Source organism: Melopsittacus undulatus, chromosome 12 (genome assembly GCF_012275295.1).
Source record: "Melopsittacus undulatus isolate bMelUnd1 chromosome 12, bMelUnd1.mat.Z, whole genome shotgun sequence".
Classification (NCBI taxonomy): Eukaryota; Metazoa; Chordata; class Aves; order Psittaciformes; family Psittaculidae; genus Melopsittacus; species Melopsittacus undulatus.
In genome coordinates, this window is record NC_047538.1 from 18,876,174 (window position 1) to 18,898,851 (window position 22,678).

Here is a 22,678-nt window from a genome sequence, read left to right on the forward strand (position 1 = left end):
TCTGCCCTGCTTAGTGCCATGCCTGAGTTCACCGCAGAGCAGGCAGCGTCTGAGGTGCTGCGAGACACATCCTGATGGCCAAACAGCCTCCCAGCAGGCTCCAGCAAGACACAGTGGTCATCAGCACCTCTGCTCAACGCCACGGCCTGAACCTCTCACAGATCCCATTCCTGCTGGCAAATGACATGCAAATGTGCAGTGTCCTTAGGAAAAACCCTCCCTGTGCTTTCCCAAGGGCTTAGAGGCTTCAGCACCAAACTCCTGGCTTGCAAAAGACTACAGATATTTCTGTGAGCTCCCTGGCCTGGCACAATTCAGACCACTCAGACTGAGCAATAAGCAGGCCCAGCACTGATATGGACAGGAGCTCACACAGGCCCCAAGCCCTGCCTCTGGCTCCTCATCAGCATCCCAGGGCAGCCTGAACGTGACAGATGCCAACCCATGTTTGTCTGCTTCAAACCCTTCCCCTGGGGCACAGCAGGGCTGCTGGGGGCAGCTGCCCTTTCCTGCCACACCACTGGTCTCATGGAAGGGCTTTGCAGCTCACTGCCTGCACAGAGAGGATGAGGAGGAGGAGGAGGAGGAGGAGGAGGAGGAGGAGGAGGAGGAGGAGGAGGAGGAGGAGGAGGAGGAGGAGGAGGAGGAGGAGGAGGAGGAGGAGGAGGAGGAGGAGGGCTCTCCCCAGGCTCACAGCACACTCTGCTTGGCAGGGAGAAAGGCTCTTTATGGCAGGGAGAGCTGAACGTGAGCAAGGTGCACAGACCGTTCACATGAGAGAGCAACAGCACGAGGTGCAGGCACCAGAAGCCACTGAAAGCACAGCAGCATCATGAAGGAGCCAAAGGAGCCACAAGGAGCCCCTCGTGCCCGGATGCCTCAGCTCCGTGTCGCAGGAGCCTATAAATAATCCCAGGCTGCGGAGCCTCGTGCTGCAAGAAGAGCAGAGAATGAGTCACACCTTGATGCCTGCTCTGCTCTTTCGATGCCGTTCTGCACACAGGCACATGGGCCTCGAAAGACGAAGAGAGAAGAGAGAAAGAGAGAAAGAGAGAAAGAGAGAAAGAGAGAAAGAGAGAAAGAGAGAAAGAGAGAAAGAGAGAAAGAGAGAAAGAGAGAAAGAGAGAAAGAGAGAAAGAGAGAAAGAGAGAAAGAGAGAAAGAGAGAAAGAGAGAAAGAAAGAAAGAAAGAAAGAAAGAAAGAAAGAAAGAAAGAAAGAAAGAAAGAAAGAAAGAAAGAAAGAAAGAAAGAAAGAAAGAAAGAAAGAAAGAAAGAAAGAAAGAAAGAAAGAAAGAAAGAAAGAAAGAAAGAAAGAAAAGAATCATTTGTGTGAGGAGAAAAGGAAGGTGGCAGCATCTCTGCTTTCCCAAGCAGGGAAGGAGACCTCACAGCTCCCTTCTCTTCTTGTTCTGTGCCTGTGGATGCTACAGCCTTCCTCAGTGGTGACAGTGCTGCACGAGCCTTCCCAGAGCAGCTCCCAAAGGCAGCTGTCATCACTGCTGTCATTCACTTCCCAGCCTCCACATTAGAAGCTGCCCTTCAGCTCCCTGTGGATTGAGGAGCTCTGGTTCCCCTCCGCACGCTGCCCACCTGCAGCAGTGCAGCTGCCTGTCACTGAGAGCCATGGGCACAGCCAGAGCACCAGGCTCGAGGGGCAGTGGTTGCCATGCCCTCACCTGCAGTCCAGAGGCTCCCCAGCACCTTCAGCCTCAGGACAAGAGGGCAGTTTCTTGCTTTGCCCTTTAATGAAACTTGCTCAGCCTGGAGTGGTCCCTCCCAAGGCCCTTGCAGGGGAGCCAGCATCCATCCCCCCTCAACACTGCTCCTCTTTGGAAAGCAGGGAGGGTTTCCCACCAGCTCTGTGCCCTGCAGGAAGTGCCTGGAATCTGCCCCAGGGTTTCCCCACAGACCTGCAGGAGCAGGATGAGCAGGAAGGCCGTGACTGGTCAGAAGGCTCAGGCCAAGGGAGGACACAGCATCACCTGCACTCCATGGCAGCGCTCTGCAGCACCAGCGCTGCTGCCTGCATGCTCAGCCATTGCCCTGTGTTGCCATAGACACTACCAGGAGCAGGGAGCGCTGGCACCAGGTGGATAACAGGGGAGCCACAGCTGGAAAACTAGGGAGTGGGCAGAGCACAGCTTCCTCCAGCAGAGATACATGGCCTCTAACTGCTCCCATCAGCAGTCCAGTGTAGGATCTTTGTCTTGCAAAATTCAGGGAGCATCCCAAAGAGGGTGGTTCCAATTGGAACTGGATGGCACTGGACCTCACACATGCAAGCAGGGAAGCACAGATGGGTAAAACACTTGGCCCTCCAGCAAACTGCCTGCAGCACTTGCCCAGTGCTGGCAGTGAGCAGCAGCGACAGCTCCCACATCCACAGCACCCCAGAGCAGGACAGGCACCGTGTCTGGCAGGGCAGTGCATTGCAAAGAATGGGCTACAAACAGGTCCTAAACCAAAGGCACTATTGAGCAAGGCTGTGTCCGAGCCAGAGGACAGCAAGGGACCTGCTCTTCTTCCATACTGGTCATTTGTGTCTAACAAAACCATCATCCACCTCTCAGACAGCTGCTAAGGGGCACAAAGAGCCTGTCCCATGCCCAGGGCTACAACATCCTCACTCATGCAAGGGGCAGCAGGATAAGCACTTCAGGATCAGACCCAGGCTTCTGCCCAGGTTTAATGTCCTCACACAGCCCCCACCAGACCCAGCAGACTGGGTGGCTGGAGCTGCTCTTTACCTGAGCATCACCTGTGAGCAGTGAGCACAGCGCACACCAGGCACACATCACAGGCAGAGCCAGCAGCTCCCTGGGAGGCTGATAGGAAACCCTTTGCCAAGGTTTTGATGGATCCATCCTGAATCCCTTCCACACTCACAAACTGTCACCCCCGTAGAAGCAACAGAGATGGAGGAAGCAGGCTGAGTGTGAAGCACAGCTGCCAGGGAGCAAACCTGACAGCAGCACAGCATCAGAGCACAGCTCCCAGCAGCTCCACTTCAGATCCCTGCAGCCGCCCTGCTCCTGCACTGGGGCACACTGCAGGCTCCTTCCCATCAATTCCTCTTCTGTCACAGCAAGGAAATATTCAGACTTTCTGTTGAACTGGTTCTGAAGGGACTAAAACCTCACACATTATTCCTGGTGCTCCTGCAGTGAGTGTGTGCTCTGCCAGCATCCCTCCTCCTAAGACACATCCCGCTGGATTTCAAGCACAAAGTAAAGGCCTCAGCAACTCAGAGCACTGCCAGAACAGCTCAGCACCCCGGGCACCAACCACCTCCAGCACCATGTCCCCATGACCCACACACATCACAGCTCTGGATCCCAGCATGGCTCCAGCCCCAGCCCCTGCCAACACCCCCCACCAGACACTCACCACAGAAGGAGATGATGTGGCTGCTGTCCTCATGCACAAACTTCCTCGTCACTGCCTCCTCCATGATCTGTTTTACCTGTTGAACAGAGGCCCCGTCAGAGGAAACACTGAATTACAGCCACGGACCAGAGGGAGGAGGCCTGCAGTGGAGATGCTCCACTTGCTCTGTGTCTGAAGGGAGCCTCCTCTGCTCTCTGGCTCTCCTGATCACCTCTAACAGCTCTAACTGTGGTCTCATGGAGAACCAAAGCATCTTTGCTGGTGGCTATTCCAAAAAGTCAGGTATAACAAAAAAAGGTTGGTTTGGTTTTGAGAAACTTCCAAGTAGGAAAACAATGAGCAGAAAACCAAGCATGGGAATCCAGCATCACTTAGGTAAGAGGTCTCTTACCAAAGGAACCAGATCTCAATGCTTTCACAGCATTGTTATATTCCTTCATTTTACATGGATTTGACAAATTCCACATGACAGCTGTCCTGAATGACTGTAACCACCCATCAGTGCCAAACCCAGGGATCTCCCAATCCCATGTGCCCAGGAATGCTGTGTGCACAGCAGTGCCATCAGTGCTGCCCTCCACTGCTCACCCCACTTTATGAGCACCCACTGCAGTGCAGTGCCAAGGGAAGCTGCCACACCAGGGGCACAACTGGGGGAAGGAAATAAATAGGAACCCACATAAACTGGGAGAGTAACTTCTGCAGACACGAGATGGGAGCTGGGATAAGAGCGGATGGCCTCAGGGCAGCTCCCAGCACTGCCTGGCTGCTGCACAGAGGAGCCCAAGGAGCCCAGGACCACTGCTCCCAACATAAATGGCTTCTCCCAGTGCCCGCAGGGTGGGGGAATCCTGCTCAGGGTGCTCTGGCTCTCCGGGTGGGATTCCACATGAAACATCCTTAATGGATCATGGGGGGAACTATGGTCCTGTGATGAGGGCAGAGCAGCTCTGAGAGGTAGGGAGGTTTGAGCCCTGCTCAGGAAGTGCTGGTGCTGTTAACGGAGGAGGCAGCTCTAAACTGATGGCCCCAGGAACTGCCCCAGCTCTGCCCAACACGTTCAGTTCCTAACTGCCTTTCCTATTAAACACAGAGCTGCTGCTGTGCCTGGATCTCATCTGCTGGTGCCTCTGCAGCATCCTGCTTTTCACCCTCTGATTTCAGAAATTAGAGGGGAAAGGGTTCACAGTGCAGAGGTGTGGGTGGAAGAGCAGCTCTGCTTATCAGGATGTTCTTTCTGAAGGCACAAGGAGGAGGAAAGAAACAGGAGGTCCAGCCCTGGCCAAGCAAACCTTGCATTTAATAGCATCATTTGGGGAGTTCAACTCCTCTGCAAGATCTAATCAAGGTCAGTTATGCACAGCTGACAGCCCCATAAAGGAAATCCTTTTACGAATATGGATTAAGGAAAAAAGACCTGTCTAAAGCCAAAAGCATCTCCCTGCAGGTCAAAGCCATCAGGGCAGCTCCCAGTGCAGCACTGCTCTGATGTGGGGAAGCAGGACTGGCACCATGACTTCTCCTGCATCCTACAGCGCGCTCCATTGGGATGTGGACCTCAGGTGGCTCAGAGCACTGGGATATTCCCTTTGGCACAGCAAGATGCAGCTCCTGCAGCTCCTCCATCCCAGCTTTGTGCTTGGAGCAGTGACTGCAGCTGCAGGAATGCTCCTGGCTCCACTTCCATAAAGGTCCCTCCTCTCCCTCAGTGCTTCAGTGTGGCAAGTGGCCAACAACTGAAACTGTCCCTTACCAGGACACCTTCAGGCAAGGTGAGGTGAGGGAAGCAAGCCCTTGGTTTCATTATGCCCAATGTACAGTCTGGTCCCTTGTAGCGGTGCCATGTGCTGAGCACCATGGAAGGGGGTAACTTCAATCCTCATTCAGGCTTCACAGCTTTTAACTCTGATTTTAATCTCATTTGAATATTCTCATTTGAATATATTCCAATTTAAGCAGTGTAATGCTTGCCAGCCACCTTTGGCACAAGCATCATCTCACTGTTCCAATGCAATACCCATGGTCACAGCTACCACAGGACCAAGGACCAGCTGGTGAGGGAGTGCCCAGAGAGCACTTGGTGCCAACACAGCACAACCAACCTGTGCTCTCAAGGCAGTGAGAAAAACCTTCCAAGAGACACAGTGTAGTGGAAAAATACTCACTGCAATTAAAAACCAAACCGAACCCCCTGTATTGACTGAGGTTATCACCCTGAACACAACAGAGCAAACAGAGCTAAAGAAACAGGAGTGGAAAGGGCACTGCAACAAGGGCACTGACACGGAATCAGAGAATCATTTAGGTTGGAAAAGACCTTTAAGATCAAGTCCAACCATTCCCAGCACTGCCAAGGCCACCACTGCCCCATGGCACTGAGGCCTCGTCTCCATGGTGTGTGAACACTTGCAGGGATGGTGACACCAGCACTGCCCTGGGCAGCCTGTTCCAATGCTGGACACTCCTTTCAGCTGGCATCTGCAACCCAGAGAACCCCAGAACTCCTGGCAGGTCTCCTATGCTGTTGTCTGCAGATCCCAAAGGACTCTCCCACCCTAAGCAGGTTTGTAGCAGTGTGGGAATGGAGAACTACACTGAACCCATGTTTGGCTCTCTCCATCGAGAAGACTTGAACAGCCTCTAAATATGCTGCATTCCAGCATTTTAATGCTAATTCTCATATTCTAGCCAGAACAATCTCAACAAATGAGGCTGCCCACTCTTTATCTAGAGCCAGCCTAAGGCAAATGAGATGTTTGCTCTTCTTTTATTAGGAAGGAAATTAAACCAGCAACTAATAATTTAGCTGTAGGTAAACTCCAGAGGGATATCATCAAGTATTCCACAACAACCAAAGCACTCCTCCTGGCTCCAGCTGTGAGCACAGGATAAGCCACCCCTCCTCTGGGAGACAGGAACAAGGTGTCCACACAAACTCAGCAGCATTAATTGCAGCTCCAAAAGCACAGCAGAAGACAGGCTGCTCTCACCATCACCCTCTGAGTCACTGGCTCGTGAACGAGTGAGCTCGTCCTTCTTTGCTTCATGTGCTTGCCTGACTTACAAGGAAAACCATTTGTTTTCCTTCTTTCTCCATCTCCAAAGCTGGTCCAAGAGTGACAGCATTGAGAAGAGTCCTTAGATTATGGGGTTCATGAGGACCATCGGCAATCCTGATGCACCCTCTTCAGAGCAGAGATTTGAGCTTGCAGCCCCATACCTTCAGCGATGCTCCTGACCCCAGTGGTCTCAGCTTTTCCTTTGGATCCTCTTGGCCTCACCAGCTCCATCACAGCCAAAACATTGCTACTGAAGTTTTATTTGACTAACTGCCTTTTTTCCCCTCAAACCCAAACCCTTCCCTAGGCAACAGGCCCCAGGCTCCATAAGAGATGCAGGCTGAGATCCCTGCTACAAAACTCCCAGGGTTACACTGCATCTGAAAGCCCAATATTGCTATAACAACTTCACAACTGCACCCAGTCCCTGCTGTCATTTACCTTGGTGGAGCAAGCCAAATACTGCATCAGTTACAATAACAGGGATCAGGAGCAAAGCAATAACCCTGCATTTAATTACTCTAAGGCAATATTGACTCCCAGTGCTGTTTCACCTGGCTGGATTTTGCCAGGCATGTCACCATACACCCTGAATTCCAGACTACACAGTGATGCTCACAGACACAGTTTTCCTGCCATGCTTCTTGCAAAGCTTTTCCCTGGTTATTAAGGCATTTGTACTGAAGCACAGCATCTCCCACCTGGAGAGCTGCTCTCAGGTCTCCCCTTAGGAAGCCTTCTCTTCTCCAGGGTGCCCCAGCCCAGCTCTCTTTTTGCCACTCGAGACCACGCTCCCTGTGCTGCAGCCTGAAGCCCTTTTTCATCTCAAGCAGAACTCCTCAGTCTAATTCCCCTCCCAAACCAGATTGATCTTCTCGTTTGCAAATGCAGTGTCCGCCTGCTGCCTGTCGTGTTGCTGTAACATCCTTCTTCAGCAGACTTGTTTGTAGAATTCACGTTATCAATCTCAGGGTGCTAAGATACAGCTCCTCATCTTCCCAGCAACAACCCCCTGATCATTCCAAAACCAAGCGCCAGACAGACTTTCCCAGCACCATCTCAAGTTGAAGCCAAGCTCTGCCCCTTACCATAGAACCACAGAGTGGGTTGGGTTGGAAGGAACCTTAAAGCTCACCCAGCCCCAACCCCTGCCACGGGCAGGGACCCCTTCCACTGGAGCAGCTGCTCCAAGCCCCTGTGTCCAACCTGGCCTTGCACTGTTTATACACAGAGACTTCCAGGCCTCTTTAGAGCCATTCTGATGGACCAAGAGGGAGCACAGCCCCTTGCACCACAGTGGGACAGCACAACACAGAGACAGCTCTAATACCACCATCCACGTCACATGCACTTGGCTTTAAAGCACTAAGACATTTAACAGAAGGGTCCATAATGGAATGTGGAATCCCTGGGGAAACCCTTGGGAACCATCCCAGTGATGTTTATTTGCTGACACTCTTTGGCAACCAGATTTTTTCTCCATAGGGCATCGACTTTTGGCCAAAACCTCCATCCATACAACACTAATTTAAGACCATGGCTTATGGTATAGCTGCTTCTATTCCTGTTCTGCTTGTCAAGTGCAGATTTCCACACCATCTGTTGGCACCACGAGCTGTGAGATGCTCCATAAACACTGCAGCATTTCAGGACAAACTTTAGTCACTTCTCTGCTTCCAACAGCAGATCCTGGTTTGTTCTGCACCCATCACACCACCAAGCTGCTGTTTCCCAAGGGCTAAACTTACTCTGACAATTATCTGGGGTTTGGTTAGCAAAGATTGACATTATTTGCACTGAAACCATGTGCAATTTCCAGCCCCAAATTCCTTTGAAGTCTGGGATTTAATCAAACCCAGATATTTCCATGGCAATGGCCAGGATGCCACAAGAAGAGGATGACATTGTGGCAGCAGAGAGGAGAGGCTGGTGAGGAGGAAGGAGCTCCTCATCTCCCTGAACACCAAGAAGGAAGATGAATGCAGGGATAAAGCATCACAAAACCTGCTCTGGGTATGAAGGATCAAGCCAGGGGCTCCTGGAGCATGAGAGCACTTCTGCACATCACTGCTTTTATCTTCAAAAGGAGAGAAAATGGTCCCCAGTGATCAGTAATACTCTTTTCAGAAGAGATCGATGCAGGCAATCAAGGAATGCTGCATTAAAGCCATCTGTTTACTTGTGATACAGGAACATTTGGAAAAGGCTGTCCTGGGTGCTCGAGAGCCATCAGAAGGTCCCTCTGTAAATAGCAGCTTTCATTACAAACCTGCAGCTTATCACCCTCATCTTCATTCTGCCTGAAGAGCTCCGACAGCTCCGCAAAGGCCTTTTCCCTTCCAATTGGCCTCGAGCACATTTAAAGCTACCAGCATTAATTTTTCAAACCCGAGCAACATCCAATTCATTTCCCATTTCCACCAGTCCAAGGTGAAGCCTGAGAGCTGGGAACCAGGGCCACAGAGGAAACCAAACCCAACCTGCAGAAGCATTGCTCTTACCAATCACTCCCTGTCGCCCACCAATAGGGCTGCATAGCGGGGGCACAGCGCTGAAAGGGTGGGAGGAAGAGAGGCTCCCTGTTGTCCCTGTGATATATGATGATGGGATTAGTCAACAACCACAGAGTGACAACCATTTAAGCCATGAGAAAATGATACATCAAGTGGAAGGCTGTGGGACATCAGCAAGGGAGCTGGCTGCGGTCAACAACAGCTTGTAGTAGTACTCTAAGCATAGGCAGAATACAGGCACAACTGTTATTGATTGGGATTTGATGAGCAAATGTGGCAAGGACCAATGCTATCTGCACTGAAACCAGGTGAAACTCCCAGCCCCAAACTCCTCTGAAGTCCCAAGTTATGCAAACCCAGGTATTTCCATGGCAATGGCAAGGATGGCACAAGAAGAGGATGACATCTTGGCATCAGAGGAGAGGCTGGTGAGGAGGAAGGAGCTCCTCTGGCACACAGATCTTGTCTCCCTGAATGCCTTGTCTCCTGTTTGAGGCTTTAAAGCTCCTTGCAGAGTGGCAAGCTAAATATAAACTAAGGTTTTTGCAGAAGAATAAGCAAGACAACTGTTTACTTTCCTCTCCCATTCAGCTTTTCACACCATTCATTCCCCAGGCAGGCTGCAGAACACTCTGTGTTTCATGGGTAATCCCTGTTCTTGTATGCAATTACCTGGAGGAGGTGAAAAACGTACATAGGATTCTCCTCTGCTAAGAATGAAGCTTGAAAAAGAAGGGGAGGAACCTGGGTTGCAAGAAGAGTGCTTTGAGTTGAAAATCCAACACCCTTTTAAAGCAGAGAGTTTGGTCTCTGCTTTAGCCACATTCTGTCGGGTAACAGATCTAAAGAAAACAGGGAAGATTTGGTTGTGCTTCTTACCCTGCCCACCAGGAAGAGGGATGCCTCACAACATCCTGCTTGCACTGCTTCCCCTGCAGCCTGCTGACAAGCAGTCAATCTGGCAGCGCTCAGCATCAGTCTCATTTACCATGACCATACAGGGGAGCGAGCAGGAGGACGGCAGCGACAGCACAACTCATCCCAACCTGCAGCTCTGCTGCAGAGCAGGACTTCTGCAAAACACAAAGGCATTAACCATGGCAACAACCAAAGAGCAGAGCCCATCCGCTCACTGCAGAGCTTCGCTTGGGGTGAGGTTCATTTGTTGTTTATCTGCCTTCTCTAATCAGCCCCTGTCTTCACTGTGTTGACTCACTCGGTTACCACATGAGGATGACAGACACAGTGTGGCTTTCCAAGCTGGATCCATGCTGTTCCCAGCCCCAGAGGAGCTCAGCTGCCCCTGGGCACTCAGATCACATAAAACCAGGGCTGAAGCAATCCAGAAACAGGCTAATGAATGAGAATACGCAGGTTTATGGAAGAGCACTATTCCAGGGGGGAAGCAGGAGAGATATGTCTGCAGTTGGCCCTTTCTACTACTCCTTGGAGCCTGCACAAGCTCCTGACTTAACCTGAAGTGAGGCCACAAGAGGTAAGAAAACCAGAGCACAAGCAAAATGAGCCTAACGAACAGGGAGCACCAAGCAAAAGAATGCCCCATCGGCTCCCAGTTTCAGTTAATTACTGCTAAATAATTAACTGTTAATTAATGAAATAATAGAGAACCTGTTGTTCCATGTCACAGAATCCCAGCCTGGTTTGTGTTGGAAGGGACCTTAAAGCTCCTCCAGCTCCAACCCCTGCCACGGGCAGGGACCCCTTCCACTAGAGCAGCTGCTCCAAGCCCCTGTGTCCAACCTGGCCTTGAGCACTGCCAGGGATGGGGCAGCCACAGCTTCTCTGGGCACCCTGTGCCAGCGCCTCAGCACCCTCACAGGGAAGAGCTGCTGCCTAAGAGCTCAGCTCAGTCTCCCCTCTGCAGGTTAAAGCCATTCCCCTTGGCCTGTCCCTACATCCCTCATCCAAAGCACCCTCCAAGTGTCTTGTCAGCCCCCTTTAGGCATTGGAAGACTGTTGTAAGCTCTCCCCAAGAGGTTTATTCTACCAGAAGCCAGCAGAAAAGCACGTCACAACCCTCAGCTCTCCTCCCACCACCACACACAGCACTTCCTTCAGCCACAACCCCTGGAGGAAGAGCAGAGGGAGCAAACCCTGGCTCCGAACCAGCTCGGAAGATGCTCCTGTGCACTGGGATCTCTGTGAGGAAGCTCCCGGCCCTGGTTTAAGCAGCAGGCAGCCGGGCAGCCCTCCCCTCCTGCCCTCATGGCAGGCGCCGTGCAGCCAGGCTGCTGCTGTGTCTCTCTCCGCAGACAGACACTAATAATGAGGTGTCAGCTCCATCCACCACGCTAAATAAATGTCAGACCCTTTCTCTGCTTTAATTGCCGTTGCCAAGGCAACGTGTAGTATTCCTTACCTCCGCGCCAGGCACAGGCTGAAAGGTGGAATGTGGCCTGGATGAACAGCCGAGCACTGCTCGCTGCCACCCTGACCTACCCCCCTTGGGGCTTGTGCACCCAGTGTCTCCAAGCAGGGACGTTCTGCACTCCAGAGCCTATAGGCTCGATACCAAGATGCTCACAAGACGAGAACCAGAACATCACTCATGGTGCCCTCCAAAGCCCCAGGAGAGGTGACCTGCCCGGACAGACACAGGCAGGAGATGGCAGCTCCCAGCACCCCATGCACGGCAGAGCCAGCCCAGGTCCCCTGCAGCGGGTCCCCTGATGCTCAGTGTTCCAGACCCCGCGATGGGAGGCTCGGATGGGTCCGTGAGCAGCTCTCCCAGCCCACATCCCGATCTGCCATCGCTCACTGTGCTACCGCACTAAGGCCACACACACCACGAACACAGAGGAGCTTGAGGCAGCTCGGGATAAACCAACGGAGTTCAAGAGGCTGAGAAGAGGGACCAGAGCAGCCCGATGGGAAGCGCCACGGACACAGACACCCATGTGCATGCCCCCGTCTGCCTCCTGCCCTACACAGGGGCACTTTGGGGGAGAGGGGTTCTCCCCATCCCGGTTCCCAAGGGAAGCAGCGCCGGGAACCGTCCCTTTATCCCTGCGGAAACCACAACTTGCGGGAGCAGCGGCGGAGCCGCGCTGCGGCAGGGATGCTCCTGCACCCGGCACCGGGCAGCGGCACCGGAGCGCGGCCCCAGGGCCGCTCGGGATGGGGGGTTCAGGAACCGGATTCGCTGCAGCCGGAGCCAGCGCCGGGGCTGCCCTCGGGGATGGTCCCACCGCGGGGAACGGGGGGCACGGGGCTGCAGCCGCTGGGTCCCGCACCCACCTACCTCCTTCTTGACGGTGCGCAGCAGCCGCTGCCGGGTCTCGGCCTCTGTGGGGACAAGGGGAGAGCCCGTTAGTGCCGCGCGGCCCGAGCCCGGCCCCGGCCCCACCGCCCCCAGCCCTACCCGCCGGGGCCGCCGCCATGGCCGCGCTCCGCTCCGTGCCGGGCCGAGCCGAGCCGGGCCGGGCCCACCCGCGGCCGTCGGGGCGGAGCCGCCGCTGCCGCCGCCAATGGGAGCCGGGCGGAGGGAGCGCACCGGGCCCGGCCCTCACCGTGCACCGAGGCCGCGCCCCGGCGCTCACCGGTACCGGACACCCCCCGCGGGCCCCTCGGGCAGCACCGTCCGGGCTGCGGGGCCGCAGAGGCCTCCGAGGGGAGAAGCGACCTTAGTGGGACCCGCATCACTGGGGGGAGCCCTGCGGGGATGGAGGGGATGGAGGGGAACAGGGGAGGCTGAGCTGAGCTCTTAGGCAGAAGCTCTTCCCTGTGAGGGTGCTGAGGCGCTGGCACAGGGTGCCCAGAGAAGCTGTGGCTGCCCCATCCCTGGCAGTGCTCAAGGCCAGGTTGGACACAGGGGCTTGGAGCAGCTGCTCCAGTGGAAGGGGTCCCTGCCTGTGGCAGGGGTTGGGGCTGGAGGAGCTTTAAGGTCCCTTCAACACAAATCATGGTTCTGTGAACACACATTCATGGGAGAGCCAAGTCTGTGCTATCAAAATCACAGCCCCTCCAGAGAAATCCCTCCCAGCTGCTGCCATTAACGAATCTCCTGTTTGTCTGCTCCCCCATTGCTATTCCAGGACATTTCCATAGAAACAGCATCCCGGCTCCTCCGCAGCCCAGTTTCCAATAACTACAAACCACACTAGCGCCAGGGCAGCAGCTGGGCCTGGTTTGGTCCCTTCCAACCCCAGTCTGGTCCTGTGTGTCCTGAGGAGCCCAGGCTCAGCACGGATGGGTCACACAGCACCTTGCATGCTCTGGTCTCTGTAAAACATCTCCAGCCCGAGATGAGATGGATCTGAGCTCAACCATCAGCCCCTGCCGGCCAGGAGAGCCTGGCAGAGCCTTGAGCACCAAGGTTCTCCTGCCCGTTTCTCACTTTGGCCATTGTGAAGATGATGCTGGAGATGCTGACCTGGTCCTGATGGGCAGGAGCTGGTGACTGGACACGCTCTGAGTGAGCCCAGGGAGGTTTAGGTGGTACCAGAAACAGCATTGGAGAGGGACCAGTGGTTGCCTGGATTCCTCCCAGTCACAACGCTGCTGTACAAGGAGCTATGGCTAATTCATAACCTTCCCTTGGGGGTTCAGGGAAGCCCAGGATAAGCCTTGCTGGTTCCTTCTCCTTGGAAAAGTCTGCTTCTCCCTGGATTAAAGATGGGTGGGAGACAATCGGCTCCTGTTTTCTGCAGTCTGGAGAGCTTAAACAAGAGCACGTTGATCTGTCCTTAATGTGATTAAGTTACATCTCTGAGTATCATGCTAATTAAATTAACCTCCCCACTGCTGCCTCTGCGGCTCACACAGGATAGCTGCTTTCCAACCACAATCCACTCCTCTGCATTTCGCTGCACGGATGAGCAGGTAGGATAAAAGCAATGTGCTAATCAAATAATCATCCTGTATAGAAACAGCCTCGAACTCGATGGGAATTCACATTTAAATCTGATTCGAGCTGGATTCAAACTCTGCATTTGAAATCTAAAGCGATTTGTGCTTCAAGTGAGGAAAATAATAGGGAAAAGCAAAATAAAGTGATGAAGGGAGTGCACAGAGTACGTCTGTGATGCAGCTGATGCTTAGACAGCATGAGGGATGATGTGCTGGGACCAGTCAGCCTTCAGAGCAAGGAAATGCAGAAACCCCACTGCAGCTGCCTGTTGGTTCCCTTTCCTTGTCACACCTCAAGGTGAACACCCGGATCCAGCACCCCTGACTTCAGCTGTGTGTGATTTCAGGTGCTGCATGGCCTCTGGAATGCCTCTAGCTGCATGCCAGCTGATGGACAAAAACAGTTACCAATGAAGTTGGCAAAATAACAGCATTTTACCCAGAACCCCCCATCTGGTGTGTCACTGACGGGCACACTGAGCCTTGGTGGTACCAGTGATGGGGCAGACTGGACCAGCATACACAGCCCCTAACACTGGGGCTGGGACATTGGGCTTGGGGGGAAACTCATCTCCCTGGTGGGCTGGAGAGCTGGGATCCTGCTGGGCCCCAAAACACTGGAGCTGAGTGTGGGGAGCACAGCTCCTTGCAGTGAAACCATCTCCCCAAGACCCCTCTTCCTCTGCCCTCCTCCATCCCCATGATCCCAGAGATCCTGTGAGGGCTTCTCCAGCTTCTGAAATAAAGAAATAGGGATTTCAAAGCTCTCTCCTCATTGACTTGACAGCAGCAGCCTTGCCCTGATGCTGGAGGAGAGGCAGCAGCATGGGCAGGTGATCTGGCGCCCCAGGAGAAGGTGGGAGCAGGATGGGAGCATTGGGTGCATTCACGGCTCATTCACTAGCAAGGAGCCCGGGGGTCCATCAGGGATGGGGCTGCTGGAATGGCATCAAACCAACAGCACATGGGATGGGCTGGAGCAGAGCAGGAAGGGGAACTGCAGCCCCTCTGCAGCCCCAGCACTCGGGTACAGCCGTGTCTTTAACCCCCCGTGCCTGTGTCCCCCCCGTGCTGCAAGGATCGCAGCTGAGCTCTTGGCTTTGCACAGCCCCATGAGTGACACAAATCCTGTCTAAACCTCCAGGAGATTAACTGTGCCTCCCCTGTGTGCCGGGCTCGGCTCCGGGGAGCACAACCAGGAGGTAAAAGGAGCAGTGATATCATGGTTCACAAGCAGAGGGGAGAAGCCCTGCACAGGGACCCACAGCACCCATCACTGCCCGCTGGGATGGAGCATCCCAGTTCACCCCAGTTCACCCCATCCAGCATCCCCTGCCGCGCCGCTTGCCCGGGGTGGTTGTGCCACTGCAGAGGGACTAAACCCACTGAGGCACAGCCTGTCCTGTCCCCTCACTGAAGAGCACTGGGATGTGTGACCATGGACCAGCATCAGCCCTGAGCTGCTCTGGTCCAACAGCCCCGGCAAACACACCCAAACCAACCCCAAACGTGCTTTTGATGCTGTTTCTAACAGGTCTCTGTGTGTGCCTGCAGGATTAACAGTGTCCAGAGGCTCAGGTGCTGGGCAGAGGCTGGTGCTGCGTCACGTTGTCACAGCAACCCACCAGCCGTGGCCTTGGGAGCACAGATCCTGCTCCCAGCTCCTCTCTTGCCTCTTCTCATGACAGATGAGGCGGCTGCAAACCCAGTGCTGGAGCACCCCGGAGCCCCGCAGCACCCACGAGCCCTGTGCAAGGGCTCGCTCAGCACCAGCCCTGTGCAGGGACCTTCCCGGCTGTAACCCTGCATAGGCACCGACCCTGCACAGGCACCGACCCTGTACAGGCACCTTTCAATTGCTGCTGCACTGAGCAGTGATGGTTTCCCACATGCTGCCTCCTGAGCACACCTGAGCTGCAGAAGCTGGTGGCTTATTTGGAGCAGAACACCCCAACACGTCCATGGGTCCATGGGATGATGGGGTGATGTGGGGTGGCTTCAACCAGCCCTCTGCGAGTGGTGCTGGCTCTGGGCAGCACACGAAGGTAAACCCAGCACACGAGTGGGCTCACGGTGAGTGTGGGTCACGTTTGTGCCCTGTTCTTGCATCCTGGTGTTCCCATTTCCCATTCACTCTGCAGAGCTGTCCCTGCAAGAATGGGCTGTTATTCCCTTGGTAGGTCCAATGTCATCACTCACAGAGCACTCACTGCAAAATACACTGAAGGAGAAAGAAATAAGTGTTAGTCAGGAGCATCACCTCTGTGTGCAAATACAGATCCACTGCACCAACCCTGAAATCCATGGACCCCAGGAGCGGAGGGGCTGGAATCCCATCGGAGCATCACTGTCCCCTCCTGCCTGTGACCAGGCTGTGTTCCGGGGCTCCCCCTGCCTCCCTGCAGGGAGCTGTCCCCCTCACAAAGCCCTAGGAGGGAACGGTCGTGTTCCCGATGCGAGGAGTTAAAAGGATCAATAACTCCATGTGTGCAGCAGGGAGCTGGAGCCCTGGGTCCAGCGGGAGGTGGGGAAGCGCAGTCAGCCCGACCCTCCCCTCCTCGGAGCTGTCATCAGCCACACGGAAAACCCAAGTTCCTGAGCCTGCATCCTGCAGGATCCGCAGCATGGCACAGCCCTGCCCGGTGCCCGACAGCCCTTCCTGGCAGGACACGGCCCCGGGGCCACAAACCCACCCCAGGGACAAGTGGAGCAAAAAGATGGATTTCCTGCTCTCGGTCATCGGGTTCGCGGTGGATCTGGGCAACGTGTGGCGGTTCCCTTACATCTGCTACCAGAACGGAGGGGGTAAGGACACTGCAAAGGCTTCTTGGCTCCAAGGAAACCTGGGTCTCATCCTTCTGATGCCAAAACCCTCGCTGCTGTTTTCCTTCCTCTGCCTCCTCTCTGGACAGGGCGGTTTAGAGACCGACCCAGCTCCTCCTGACCTCTGCCTCTTTTCTGGTTTGTGTCTTTCTCCATGCAAAACCCTCCTCCATTCACTCCTTCCCAGTGTTACCCACTCCTTACCGGTGCCGTTCTCTCCTTAATGGTGTTATCCACTCCTTCCCGGTGCCATTCCCTCCTCAGAGGTGCATTACCAGCTCCAGGATCACAAAGAGCAAACTCCCGTGGTCCAAACTGCATGAAAGGATTGAGAATCCCTAAATCCAGGCTGGGAGGTTCATCCACTTGATGATCTGGAGGCTTTGGGAATGCAACCCTTACTCCAACCAGCATCCCAGCACCTGCTGCAGATCCCGGCTCATCCCATGGAGCAGGGACACGCAGCCGGTGCTCAGGGGGTTCAACCTGAGAGGGATCAACAAGAAGCTGAAGTGCAGAAGCTTTGTGAAGGGAAACCAGCCCGAGTAAATGGCACCTAAATAAAGTGCTGCAAGTGGAGCAGAGCAGAGCAGGGCCCCTGTGTGGAAATGAAAGAGGAGGAATTCCAGTTTTATGGTGTTTGCAGTGCAGTTAAATCGCTGAAAGCATCCTCTGGTGCCTGGGAAATGAGGAGGAGATCATTAGTACCACACTCAAGGCTATGATGGGATCCCGGGTGCCCACGCTGAAACACAGACTATTTGGGATTTACTCCTGTGGGATTGGCAGTGAACTTGAGCTGCTCCGCGTTGATGTGGGTCAGAGTGGAGGTTTCCTCACCCACCCCATGCACAGAGCGTTGATCCCAGAGCTGCTTTGGGTCCACATGGGAATCCTCGTGGGATATCAACAGCAATGGGGCTGGGCCAGCCCCACCAGGCACATGGGGTATGGGGGGATGCTGGGGGTGCCCCACTGGCACATGGAGGGCTCCTGGGTGGAAGAGCCATTGGGGTTCACTTAACCCCAGCAGAGCTTTCCTGAGCCTGGAGAGCAGCTCCAGGTCCAGAACATCCATGGGGTGCAAGTGTAACCCTGGTAAAGGTGATGGAGGACAAAGAGGATGAGGGCAACATTCAAACTGAACGGCTTTAACCTGCCAGGGAGATGGAGATGAGCTCTTAGGGAGAAGCGCTTCCCTGTGAGGGTGCTGAGGCTGGCACGGGTTGGTCACCACCGCTCTGCTCCTTGCCCCACAGGAGCCTTCCTCATCCCATACACACTGATGGCTGTTTTCGGAGGGGTTCCTCTCTTCTACATGGAGCTGGCACTGGGGCAGTTCCATAGGATGGGCGCCATCCCCATCTGGAAGCACATCTGCCCCATCTTTAAAGGTAAGAGACCCCCAGGCCATGGCCATGCACTTGGGTTGGAGACTGAGAGGGCTGGACCAGCACCGGCTCCTGAGCCTGCTCCTCTCTATTCCCAGGCATCGGCTTCTCCATTTGCATCATTGGCCTCTATGTCTCCTTCTACTACAACACCATCATCGCCTGGGCTCTCTACTACTTGTGCTCGTCCTTCTCGGGCTCCCTGCCCTGGGCCAGCTGTGACAACCCCTGGAACACCCCCGACTGTACCAACTACTTCGGGAGGAGCAACGTGACCTGGACCAACTTCTCCAGGTCCCCCGCTGAAGAGTTCTACACGTAAGTACAACACATTGTATGTGGATGAGGTGTTTAACGTGGGGCACATCACCCTCGAGGCACTCGGGTGCTGGGGAGCAGGACCGGGATGCAGGGAGCAGGGTCTCACATGGGGATGCTCTTGAGGAGCTCCTGGTCCCTGCTATGGGTGTGCTTGGGGGAGAGGTGAGGTGGGACTTGCCTGCTCCTGCCTATGCTGATTCCTGACTATGGGTCTCCCATCCCGCAGGAGGAAGGTCCTGGAGGTCCAGAAGTCCGGGGGTCTGGATGATGTGGGGGGGATCCGCTGGCAGCTGCTCCTCTGCCTCTTCCTCATCTTCACTATCGTCTACTTCAGCCTGTGGAAAGGGGTGAAAACCTCTGGGAAGGTAAAAGAGCCCCCAGCACCATCCCTGTGCTCAGCATCCCCACCACAGCCATGGGGGAGGCATCGAACCCCGGAGGGGTCCCGCAGCTCTCCAGGCTGCTCAAACACAACCATCACCTCCTCCCCATGCTCCCACCCTTGCCGTGCCCAGCACGGGCAGTTTGGGTGCTCCCGTGCTGAGGGCTGGCTCCCTGCAGGTGGTGTGGGTGACGGCCACGCTGCCCTATGCTGTCCTCCTCATCCTGCTGGTCCGAGGGGCCACCCTGCCCGGGGCATGGAGAGGGGTCCTCTTCTACCTGCGGCCGGACTGGGGCAAGCTCCTGAGCACTGCGGTGAGTGCGCGGTGGGACCCCAGCGCCCAAACCCTGCCACAGACACCGTGAGTCTGGCAATGGGGCCCTGGCTCCTACAGGGACAGACAGGCTCTTGTAATGTAAATCTGTAATTGAATCACCCATCTCATCACCACCGGGCTTTGTTTGTGCCCTGGGCTCACAAAGGGCTTCCTGTGGGCAATTACCAGGCAGCACTTGAGAGTTCACATTAAAGAGAATAAAGGCCCCACTGCCAGCACTGAGGAGCAGGCATGGGGGGCTCGGGGCTCCCCTCGACTTCATCCCCTTCTCAACACGGGCGCACACAGACGCTGATGCTTAATCCTGCTGCTGCAGGAGCCCAGGGTGGAAATGAACCCCCTTCATCCCACAGCAGCTTCCCTGCTCCTAGAGCAATGGGGCAGGCAGGAGAGGTCTGGCAGCATGTGCCAACACAGACCCCATCCCCATGCCATGTGGTGGGCACACCGTAGGGTACCCCCAGCCCTGCCTGTTGCTTCTCCTGCCAGGTTTGGGTGGATGCTGCCGCACAGATCTTCTTCTCCCTGGGCCCTGGGTTCGGTGTCCTTCTCGCTCTGTCCAGTTACAACCCCTTCCATAACAACTGCTACCGGTGAGCTCCTGCAGCCATGGGATGCTCGGCTGCATCCCGCAGCTCCTGTGCGCCAGCCGGAGCATCCTGCCCCATTCACTGTGTGGGGCTGGAGAGGGAGCCCCGGGGGGTGCTGAGCGGGGTGGGATTCTCCCATCCGTGCTCTCTGCCCTGCAGGGATGCGCTGGTGACCAGCGCAGTGAACTGCCTCACCAGCTTCCTCTCGGGCTTCGTCATCTTCACCGTGCTGGGCTACATGGCTGAGATGAGGGACGTGGAGGTGGAGGATGTCGCCAGAGACAAAGGTTCCCCTCCCTCCATCGCAGCTGCCCCGTCCTGCCCCTGTGTGTGCAGAGCAGCCGGGGAGCAGCAAACCAAACCCCTGTCCCCTCCTAGGGCCCAGCCTCCTTTTTATCACCTACCCTGAAGCGATCGCCAACATGGTGGGATCCACCTTCTTTGCCATCATCTTCTTCCTGATGATGATAACCCTGGGGCTGGACAGCACGGTGGGTGCAGCCTGGTGTCCCATGGCTTATAGTGGGTGACAGGGGATGCTGTGGCCTTCAGAAGCAGGGCAGCCTGCTGAGCATGGGAAGGATAGAGGGGACAGGATGGGACCAGACTGCCTGAGGGAGCAGCACAATCCCCACATCCCATTTCTCCACCCTGCTCTGCTGTTTCCTTTGCAGTTTGGGGGCTTGGAGGCCGTGATCACAGCCGTGATGGACGAGTACCCGCAGGTCCTGGCCGGGCGACGGGAGCTCTTTGTGCTCGGCCTCATCACCGTGTGCTTCCTGGGCTCCCTGAGCACCCTCACCTACGTGAGCAGCACCCGGCTCTGCTCCCATCCCTCCACATCCCCACTCCTATCTCCAGCATCCCCTGGGCAGGGTTCCCCCTGCTCCCTATGGGCTCTGCAGCCGCTCTCCCTGTGCTGTTGCAGGGGGGAGCCTATGTGGTGAAGCTGCTGGAGGAGTTTGGAGCTGGCTGCTCCATCCTGGCTGTGGTGCTCCTGGAAACCATCGCTGTGTCCTGGTTTTATGGTAAGAAACCCCCTCAGTTCATTAACCCCCTGCAGGCACTTACACCATGTTCTGCATCATGCACTGAGTCAATGCCATGGGATCCAGGGGCAGAAGCACATGTGGGATGGGGCACGGAGCAGCATGTGGATGCCCCTGTGCTCCCCATGGATCTCCATGCTGTGACAGCTCTCTCCTCCGCAGGGATACAGAGGTTCTCCCACGATGTGAAAGCCATGCTGGGCTTCACCCCAGGTGTGTTCTGGAAGGTGTGCTGGGTGGCCATCAGCCCTGCCTTGCTGGCGGTGAGTGTCTGTGGCCAGGATTAAAGGCAGGGCTGCCCTGTACCAGCCCCTTACGCTGCTGCTGCCCCATCCCCTGGTACCAGCCGGGTTTACAAAGGAACAAGCTGCAATTACATTTTCCAGCCCCTCTGCAGCTCTGGGGCAGAGCTGGGAGCTGGCAGCTCACATGGCACAAGCACAGCTTCACCTCATGCTCCTGGTCCCACACTTGTGCTGGCACCGCCAGCCACGGGTACAGCACTGAGCTGGATCCGACCCCTTTGAAATGCAGCTCGCCCAGAACTTCAAAGGCTGCTTAGAGGCAGAGGGTCTAATCTCACCACATCTGCGGGAGAAGAGGCCTTGTGAGGATTAATTAGTGCTCTGAGTGCTTGGCCGTGGTTATTAGAGGGAGGAATTATCATCAAAGCAGACAGCGAGCGATGCTGTGCAGCACTGGGGACGTGCAGCTTGCGCACGCCACGCTCCCAGTGGGGTTTGTGACATGAAGACCTCCCAGCCCCAAGCCTGGCAGCTGGGAAGTGTCACTGCAGCATCACCAGAGAGGGTTTGTGCCACCCATGTCGTGCACGTGGGTTTTGGGGCTCTACCTGCTTGTAACTGGCAGTGGGGTATCTCCTGCTGTGGTCCAGCCCCTTGAGCATCCCTCTCTGCTCCATTGGTTACAGTTCATAGTGATCAGCTCCCTCCTGGACCAGCCGCCGCTGACCCTCTTTAACTATCAGTATCCTGAGTGGAGCATCTCGGTGGGGTACCTCATAGTAGCATCATCCTTCATCTGCATCCCCCTCTACATGGTGTACAAGCTCGTCTGGACACCAGGGTCACTCAAGCAGGTCAGGGTGATGCCATGGCCCCTGCAAGGGCTGGGGGTGGGCAGGGACCTGACAGGGTGAGCCGAGACCAGGAGCTGGGCAGATGGTTCATGCATCCTCAGCATCGTTGTTCATGTGCCTGTTAAAACACACCCAAGGAGTGGGGCTGGGTGGATAAAACAAAGGGAATGGCTTTAACCTTCCAGAGGGGACACTGAGCTGAGCTCTTAGGCAGAAGCTGTTCCCTGTGAGGGTGCTGAGGCGCTGGCACAGGGTGCCCAGAGAAGCTGTGGCTGCCCCATCCCTGGCAGTGCTCAAGGCCAGGTTGGACACAGGGGCTTGGAGCAGCTGCTCCAGTGGAAGGGGTTGGAGCTGGAGGAGCTCTAAGGCCCTGGGCAGGAAGGAAACCCATTGCCTCTTCTCCCCAGCGCCTCTCTGTCTGCCTCTGGCCGGAGAGAGCCACACGAGCCCCGCAGGCAGAGGCCGTGCCCATGTCCCCGGTGCTGTAACCCGGCGGCATGGCAGGGGATGCAGAGACTGCCCCGGCCTCCTGCCCCTGCCCTGTGTGAGCCATGGGGCAGGCACAGGAGCCGCTGCCATCGGCCTGCTCGCAGCAAACCGCCCCCAGCGTCTCCCCCGGTGCCGCCCGTGCTGCTCCCAGGTTGGAAGTAGGCTGGAAGTGAAGAGGATCCCCGACCCCGGTGCAGACCGGGATCCATTGCAACCCCGGGTACGGGGCACCACGGCCCAGCAGTGCCTTTGGCTGTGCCGTGAGTGACCGGGAAATAAAGCTGCTGTCACCGGATCCGTTGTTGTGAACCAGTAACACCGCATCCCTCGGCACTGATGACGCCCGTTAAACACTTCCCAGAGCCCACA

General features: G+C 55.7%; 2 protein-coding genes across 3 annotated transcripts in view; one reads left to right on the forward strand and one right to left on the reverse strand.

Annotated features, from left to right (window-relative positions):
• SGSM1 (small G protein signaling modulator 1) overlaps positions 1 to 12,361 on the reverse strand; it is a 31,281-nt gene extending 18,920 nt beyond the window's left edge. For both annotated transcript variants that reach the window (XM_034068627.1, XM_034068626.1), the window contains exons 1-3: positions 12,342 to 12,361; positions 12,222 to 12,265; positions 3,388 to 3,463 (exon numbers count right to left, since the gene is read on the reverse strand). In XM_034068627.1, the coding sequence (XP_033924518.1) occupies positions 3,388 to 3,463; positions 12,222 to 12,265; positions 12,342 to 12,360 (139 nt within the window). In that variant the 5' untranslated portion in view covers position 12,361. The remainder of the gene's footprint in view (positions 1 to 3,387; positions 3,464 to 12,221; positions 12,266 to 12,341) is intronic.
• Positions 12,362 to 16,506: 4,145 nt separating this feature from the next.
• On the forward strand, positions 16,507 to 22,308 carry LOC101881292 (sodium-dependent serotonin transporter-like). Its single transcript, XM_034068432.1, has 13 exons — positions 16,507 to 16,633; positions 17,911 to 18,045; positions 18,141 to 18,360; positions 18,590 to 18,728; positions 18,925 to 19,059; positions 19,572 to 19,675; positions 19,832 to 19,959; positions 20,051 to 20,163; positions 20,347 to 20,478; positions 20,601 to 20,700; positions 20,884 to 20,984; positions 21,653 to 21,820; positions 22,228 to 22,308. The coding sequence occupies exons 1-13, from the start codon at positions 16,546 to 16,548 to the stop codon at positions 22,306 to 22,308; spliced, it is 1,644 nt and encodes a 547-aa protein (XP_033924323.1). The 5' UTR covers positions 16,507 to 16,545.
• The last annotated feature ends 370 nt before the right edge of the window (positions 22,309 to 22,678 follow it).

What these genes read in the sequence shown, in the direction of transcription:
- LOC101881292 (XM_034068432.1), top strand. Translation starts at nt 16,546, where the DNA reads ATGGATTTCCTGCTCTCGGTCATCGGGTTCGCGGTGGATCTGGGCAAC. An exon ending in CCCGCTGAAGAGTTCTACAC is followed by an intron (nt 18,361 to 18,589) that starts GTAAGTACAACA and finishes CCCATCCCGCAG; the next exon opens with GAGGAAGGTCCTGGAGGTCC. An exon ending in GGATGTCGCCAGAGACAAAG is followed by an intron (nt 19,960 to 20,050) that starts GTTCCCCTCCCT and finishes GTCCCCTCCTAG; the next exon opens with GGCCCAGCCTCCTTTTTATC.